At 48.7% G+C, this 8101-nt stretch overlaps 1 protein-coding gene across 1 annotated transcript in view; it reads left to right on the forward strand.

Annotated features, from left to right (window-relative positions):
- LOC147105497 (dynein axonemal heavy chain 3-like) overlaps positions 1-4657 on the forward strand; it is a 55922-nt gene extending 51265 nt beyond the window's left edge. The window contains exons 7-9 of the mRNA XM_086010913.1: positions 2995-3109; positions 3275-3408; positions 4654-4657. Of these exons, the coding sequence (XP_085867039.1) occupies positions 2995-3109; positions 3275-3408; positions 4654-4657 (253 nt within the window). The remainder of the gene's footprint in view (positions 1-2994; positions 3110-3274; positions 3409-4653) is intronic.
- The last annotated feature ends 3444 nt before the right edge of the window (positions 4658-8101 follow it).

The raw sequence follows: 8101 nt of genomic DNA on the forward strand, positions 1-8101 counted from the left end.
GATTTATCATTTAAAAATACTTTAAAGAAAGGTAAGTTTATTTTTAGCCCCGTTAAAAACTTTAATTATTTTTTTCAAAAATTTAAATTTTGTTTTAAATAGTTAATTTAAGTAATTTATAGTCATTTTAAAAATGTGATTTAAAAAAAAAAATTATTTGAAGTTTTACTATGTTTTGGGGCTGATCTCTATTCATAGATTTGACAGGCCTTCCTGTCAAATCTATGAATGGAGCTTCCCTGCTCTGATTGGCTCCCCATGGCCCACGTGATCCCAGGGATGCTGCAAACTACCTGCACCCCTGGAATACATGGGCCCTGCACACCGGCAGTTTGGGGAGGCACATCAATGGAATTCTGCGCCTCCTGGGAGCCCTCCGGTCCAGGCGCAGATTTTTCAGGATCGCAGCCCTCCGCCCGCAGGAGGCCTGCGAACGGAATTTCTGGGCCAATGTGTTTGGGTGAGGTGCCTTTTTTTATTCGGTCATGGGATGTGGGCGTCGCTGGCATGACCAGCATTTATTGCCCATCCTTAATTGCCCCTGAAAAGGTGGTGGTGTGGCTTTCTCGGCCATTTCAGAGGGCAGTTAAGAGTCAACCACATTGCTGTGGGTCTGGAGTCACATATCGGCCAGACCGGGTATGGACGGCAGATTTCCTTCCCTAAAGGACATACGTGAACCAGATGGGTTTTTACGACAATCCCGTAGTTTCATGGCCACCATTACTGACACTAGCTTTTTATTCCAGATTTATTTAATTAACTGGATTTAAATTCCGCAGCTGCCGTGATGGGATTTGAATGACATGATCACTAGTCCTGGTGTCTGGATCACTAGTCCTGGTGTCTGGATCACTAGTCCTGGTGTCTGGATCACTAGTCCTGGTGTCTGGATCACTAGTCCTGGTGTCTGGATCACTAGTCCTGGTGTCTGGATCACTCGTCCTGGTGTCTGGATCACTGGTCCTGGTGTCTGGATCACTAGTCCTGGTGTCTGGATTACTTGTCCGGTAACATAACCACTATGCTGTACCCATATTGTTGCCTGTCATGGATGAATAGCTGGCAGTGTGTGCAAGCTGTGAGATGCGGGTGTGAGGCTTGCAGGAGTGGTAAGTGTGTGAGGGTGAAGTGAAGCTATGATTGTGAGGTATGAGTGGTGATTGCTAGAGGTTGTTGGTAGGTGAGTGATGGGGGTGTGGTGCATTGAGCAGTGTGTGAGGCTGGTCGTGCAGTTGGTGGAACATGGCATTTCAAGATGAATTTACTGAAATTGACAACTCGTGTGAGGTCATTAAACATCTTCATTACATTACAACATTACATTACATTACAACAGTGACTCCTCTTCAAATAGTACTTCATTGGCTGTAAAGTGTTTTGAGATGTCCGGTGGTCATGAAAGATGTTACAGAAGTGCAAGTCTTTCTTTCTTCCTGCACTGAAATCAGGTCCTCGAGGCAACACTGCTGGCTTTCACCACATTGGCTATCTGCTCGCATTGAACTTTTGTCTGGTATCTGGAGGGCCTCTGGGCCTCCTGTGGAAAGAGGACCTCCCTCCTCGAATTGACCTCCTGCACCAAGGCCTCCAGTGCTGCATCGGAGAACCTTGGTACACGCTCTCTCCCCTGTTGTGCCATCATTAACAGATTTTTCCCACTCTCTTCTCCAACCACTTCAATGATGATCTGCAGGCAGAATGCACCTCCCCTTTAAGAGATGCAGACTGCCTTTAAGTAATGCAGGCTAGCTTTAATTGGTGCTAGCCTCGCACAAAATTGGGCCCCCTGCTGAGTGTTCAGCTACTTCAGGACTGGGCTGAACATTGCAATCATGTTAATCAGCAAGCAGCAGAAAATTTTCAGTCCTCCGAACGTGGGTTGCTAGCGCATCGTGATCCCCGCCCACATAGATCTAAAGTCACCTGTTCCTCCCAAGCACGCTACACTCACCACACATCATGGTTACTAACAGATGAAAGTGCAGAGTGTCTGGGTGTGGGAGGTTCGTATTTGGAGATATTGGGCTTGATTTTGTCAATGGGGAGCTTTTGGAGGCGGGACTCACTTTTTGGGGTGTAGTCCCGCCTCCATCGACTTGTGGCCAACCCACACTATTTTCCCTTGATTGCCCAGCAGGCTCAGCAGGCCAATTAAGGGACACCTGGTTTCTGGTGACGTCAGCGATTGACATTTCATCTGTCAAGAGCTTTTGACAGATGTAAAATCAGCGTTTGACGGCTCTGTGAAGCTGTCAAACGCTGACAATCTGTCTTCTAACTTGAGTCCTTCTACTCAGACTCAGTTAGAGATCTCTCCAGACCAGAAAGCAGAGGCTGCAGCTTTTGACAGTTCAGCGGCCATTCTGCTTTCTGTGTCGGTGAGATGAGGGACTCCTGAGACCTGAAGGAAGGAAGCCTGCAGAAGAAAGTAAAGGTAAGTAAAACTTATTAAAACACTTTACACTTACCTCACACACTTACCTCTGCACACATGCACCCATCACTCACCTGCACACTGGACATCTCGACCCCTCCAACCCCTGCAGACCGACGGTCCGCCTCGCTAACTTGGCGTGGTTCGGAGCCGTCGGACAGCCCACACTTCAGGGCTAAAAATAGGGATTAGGCAAAAAACTGCCTGTTAACTACCAGTTAATTGGCACTAATCCCCTTCCCGCTTCGGGGAGGCGGCTCCCAGCACAGGTCAGCTACCCGCCTCCTGGGACATTGGCACGGAGGCGGGTTGGGGGCGGGACGGGTTCCTGCCCCCCGATTCTGCAATTTTCCCACCACTCCGCCTCCAACCCCGCCTCCTCGGTTGGGGCTTGGAAAATCGAGTCCATTGATTCTGCTATGGTGAATGGACTTCTCCTGTGCACAGTTGTGGGAGCGCATTGATCTCAGTCCAGGTTTAAAAGACCATCCAATGATACCAACAAAACAGTCTAACACAGTAAGTATTATTTGACATAATATTTCCCTTTCAAACAGGTGTGGGATGATTTCCATGGAGCCGATGAATCTGGGATGGGAGCCCTTGGTCCGGTCCTGGTTAGCTACAAAGCTGCCTCGCCAGCTGACAGCGGAGCAAAGGCAGACTGTGCAGGTATGTTGCTGTGCTCTGCGCACAACACCAGCTTCATTACTCAAATATCATTTCACGGTCTTTTAAAGATTCATGGAAACGACACTGTGTAGAGCTGCAGTCTGATGTTCTGAGCGGATACTGCAAATGGTGCCTTTCCTCAGTAATTGTTGACCTTGTGTCCAGATGCTGTGTGACTGGCTGCTGCCGCCATGTCTGGATTTTGTTCAGAAGAAGTGTAACCTGGTGGTGCAGTCGTCTGCCATGCACCTGACCGTCTCCATGCTGAAGATCTACCAGAGTTTGTTGGCAGAACTCAGGTAAGGTTTTTCAAAGTCGAGATTTCGGTGTTAGTTGGGGTGTTAAGCTTGTGTAAACAGATCGATCAGGGACTGGATTCTGCTCCACAATCCCACTCGAAAATGGAGCAAGGTGGCAGTGGAGAATGGGGAAAAATCTGGCAGCGAGGCCTACCTCACCACCCCGACCTGGATTTCCCTCCAATCACTCCCACTCCAACCATCATTGCCCATCCATTCCATGTCCATTTCCCTCCCCTCCACCTCAGTTCCATCCATTTCCTGGAACCGCCATGTTTAAGGTGGCCATAGGCCAGGGCCGGTGGCGGTAAAGGCCTCGAGGCCAAGCTATGGAGGACTAGGGCCTAGCAGAGGCCTCCTGTCCCTCCAATATTGGCCCCCACACACTTACCTGGACCAGCCTTGGTCTCTGCTGACGGCCGAGCAGGCTTGCTGACCCTTTGATCTTCAGGGCCCTTCTGCCCCTTGAGGTGCCGGGCTGGCTCTCCTGCTGTTGGAGGAACAGTCCTGGCAGCCAGGAACTCGGCCTGCAGATCCAACGACCCCCGGTTAGGATCGGGGAGATGTCGGAGTGGGTGGGCCAAAGCCCCTCACTGCTGCCACTCCACCCCAAAGAGGACAATCCCACTCCAGAGCTTCCGATCAGTTTTGTCAGTATCAATCAAAACCCATCAAACCGGGAGACGGTGTGAAACAGGCGGGATCGTTTTCTGTAAAGAAATCGAAAGGAAAATTACCTACAGCTCACAGAACACAACTGTGAGAGCGTAACTTATTAAAAAGAGCAGCTTTCAGCCAGCTCACTGCTGCAAAACACATTCACAATGGTATCATGTCCAGGCTATATAGGAGCATAGGAATTGCCAGATGATAAAAGAACACGGTCCATCTATTTGGCCTTTTACCATCCCGGTAGTCACATGATACAATGATAATGGAGTTGTTTACTAATCATAGCAATCGATCGCTATCAATTACCAACGGCCCCATGAAGTCATCCTCTCCAGTGCTGTCCTCCCCTCCCCTCACTTCTCCCCACCCTGCCCACACATGTGGATTGAAGGAATAAAACCACTTTTTATGTTGTTCGCTGGTTCACAGTGTTTTAATTGATTTTTTTGCAAAATTATTTAATTTTACATTTGTAACCAAGACATGCCAGCTCTTGGTACAATAATCTGATTTTTTTTTAAATACACCCATATGATTTAAAATGTATATTCTGCTAACTTATTTTACTTGTAGGTAAACCCCAGAGGTGGAGAGCTTTGGGAACCATAGGTCCAAAGTCACCTGCTTGACCACATTTAAGCTTGTTTGATGTGCTGAACAGTGGAGCAGGTAGAAAGGATAGCCTCACTCCGTCAAACATTAGCGGCCAAAGACTTCACTGAGTGACTTCTTGTGTTGCAGCTTTGCCGAAGATCTTGTCGACAACGGGGAGGAGATTTTTCAGGCTTTGAAAGCGATGGATGAAAAGAGCTTCTCTGCCACGATTCAGAAAGAGATGGAGGAGATCACCCACACGCTCGTCGCCTATGCCTTCTTTTCAATAATCTGGTCCATTGGTGGCATTCTCGACTCTTCATCGAAGCAAAGGTAATACTGTGGAGCTGAAACATTAAGCACACCTCCTCAGCCCCTAAGCTGTGCTATTGTAGGACATGTAAGTGGACTTGAAAACGCAGTTATTGGAGCGGGGTTGATGATAATGATGGTTTTAATTTTAGATTCCTGACACAGCTGTCATTAATCCTCGATTGCTTCAGTGTGAATACATCTCTGGCTGCTGACCTCGTCACACTTTAACTTAACACCAACACATGCTGATGACCTTTTAATGTGAGACGGCTTCTGGGAATTGTTCATATATTCCCACTTATCCTCGGTGAACTGATGGCTGTGTCAGCACTTTCTGTCACTTTTTTTAAACATTTGACCAGTTAAGAGTCCCCTTGGGTGGGAACTGGCTGAAAAAAAACAAGATAGAGGACTGGAAATAAAGTACAGGAAACTCTCGATTTACCGGCACCCAAACAACCGGAAATCTCGGTTAACCAGCAAAATTCAGGAGTAGGTTCAGTTGTTTTTCCTCATATTAGTGGCCGTTTCTTGATTCTTGGCTGTGTAATTGGGGTGGGGGGGGGTTCCTGCACTTGTTGCTAAGCAACAGGGACGCTTGGTTTGTGGTCGGGCTTCTTGCAGCTGTTGCTAAGCAACAGGGAAGCCTGGATTTGTTGCTGTGTACGGAGCTCTCGTACCTTTTACTATACCTCTCTGTAATCCGGACCTTTTGATAAACCGGCACCACGGTGGTCCCGTCGGTGCTGGATAAAAAAGAGTTTCCTTGTACATCTTTAAATGTAATTAGCAAAGATTATTCCTTGAAATGCTTTCTTAAATCAAGTGTGTTTTAATCTACTTTCGTTTCTATACTTGCTTTAAGTGGATAATAGTGCAGCTCATTAAAATGTGGCCTTAAGATGTGGTGGTTAGATTTGATAAAGTTTGTATAATTGAATTATATTGTACTCATCTATCACTCCATTTTAACAGTTCTGTTTCTGATCAAAGGGAAAGATAATATCAACTTATCAGCCAGACAGCGACAGTAAAATTGAGCAGGGAATTAGATGGGATTGGTCATAGAATTACACAGAATGACACAGATACACTGCACAGAAACAGGCCATTCGGCCCAACCAGCCCATGCTGGCGTTTATGCTCCACTCGAGCCTCCTCCTGTCTTTCCTCATCTAAATCTATCAGCGTAACCCTCTATTCCCTCCTCCCTCATATGCTTGTCTATCCGCCCCTTAAATGCATCCATATTATTCGCTTCAACCACTCCCTGTGGCAGCGAGTTCTACATTCTCACCACTCTCTGGGTAAAGAAGTTTCTTCTGAATTCCCTATTTTATTTCTTGGTGATTATCTTATATTGATGGCCTCTAGTTTTGCTCTTCCCCACAAGTGGAAACACTCTCTCTGTATCCACTCTATCAAAACCTTTCATAATTTTAAAGACCTCTATTAGGTCACCCCTTAGCCTGTTCATCCCTTCCTGATAGGTATAACCTCGCAGTCTAGTACCATCCTTGTAAATCTTTTTTGCAACCTCTCCAGTGCCTCGATATCCTTTTTCTAATATGGTGACCAGAACTAAGTTTCAATACAAGTTTAGTATAACTTCTCTACGTTTCAATTCTATCCCTCGAGAAATAAACCCTAGTGCTTGGTTTGCTTTTTTAGGCCTAAAAATTCGGTGGCGCCGCGTTTGGGGCGCCAAGCTCGCCTGGGCGCCGGAATTTGTGCTCCGGCCAGAGCCGCTTGCGCCCTCCCAATATTCAGTTGGAGCGCCCCAAGAGGGACTCGGGGCGCTGCTCGAGGCTCCCCGCGTCCCGCTTGGGGCGCTCAAACTGAATATCGCCGCACTACGTGCCACAGCGCCACATGCTGTGGCACAGCGCGCTGCTGTACTGCAGGCCTTCCTCCCCTTCTTAAGGGGGAGGGGCCTGCACCAGCGCGATCACCGATCGCGAGTGCCAGCAAAAGAGCCCGACACCGAGGAGAAGTGCCGGGCTTCTGGGACACGGCCGGCACTGCCCGGGGGGTGGATCAGGAGGCCGGGGAGGGTGGCGCGAGGAGGTGCTGGCAGGCGGCCACCGGAAAAAATGGCCGCCCCGCACCTCCACCTTAATTTGCGCCACTACCGCCACAGGTAGGCCCTGTGAACCGGTCGCGATTTGCGACCGGCATTACAGAGGCGGGCGCGACCAAATATTGCAATCGGGGCGGTAGCGGGGCGCTGCGCACACCAATGACGTCATCGGTGGCGGCGCAGCGCTACAAGCTAACGCCGCCATTAGCGCCCCGCTAAATATCGCGGGAGGCGTGGCCAGTGGCGCTAAAGCCACTGAGTGCCCTCTTTAGGCGCTAACTGATGGCGCAGCCCACTGAATTTCTAGGCCTTTATGGCCTTACTGTTTGTTTCATTTCTTGTAGATCGCGCTCCCCATCTTACCAGTTTAAAGCCTTTGTCACCTCCCTGTTTACCCTTTCTGCTAGGACACGGGTCCCATTCCGGTTCAGGCCGAGCCCGTCACAGCAGTACAGCTCCTTCTTGTCCCAGTACTGGTGCCAGTGTCCATGAAAAGGAACCCCTCTATTCCCACACCGGCACTTTAGCCACGTGTTAACACTCTTAATCTGTTTTTATGCCAATTTGCACGTGGCTCAGGCAATAATCTAGAGATTATTACCCTTGAGGTCCTGCTTTTAATTTACTTCCTAACTCCTGATGTTTTCTCAGCAGGACTTCCTCCCTGTTCCTACCTGTGTCGTTTGTTCCGACCTGGACCATGACAACTGGATTTTCCCCCTCCCTTTCCAAATTCCTCTCCAGCCACCTCAAGATATCGCTTACCCTTCAGCAATGTTCCCCTAAGGTGCGCAGGCACACATCATTCAGGCGGTCCCGCGCAGGCCGCTCACCAGCTGTTACTGCTGGACGATACCGTGCAGCAAATTTAAAGAGACCACGCACGGAGAAAAAAATTAGAGGGAACATTAAAGTGACCCCCTCCAAGGAGTTTCCAAGCCAGTGGGAATACTGAAGGTTCCACCCAGCATCTGCTCACTACCCACCGAGATTAAACATTCTCGGGCAGCACGGTGGCATAGTGGTTAGCAC

The sequence above is a fragment of the Somniosus microcephalus genome, chromosome 17, assembly GCF_052327205.1.
Source record: "Somniosus microcephalus isolate GS21.2 chromosome 17, FLI_Smic_1.0, whole genome shotgun sequence".
In the NCBI taxonomy this organism is placed as follows: domain Eukaryota; kingdom Metazoa; phylum Chordata; class Chondrichthyes; order Squaliformes; family Somniosidae; genus Somniosus; species Somniosus microcephalus.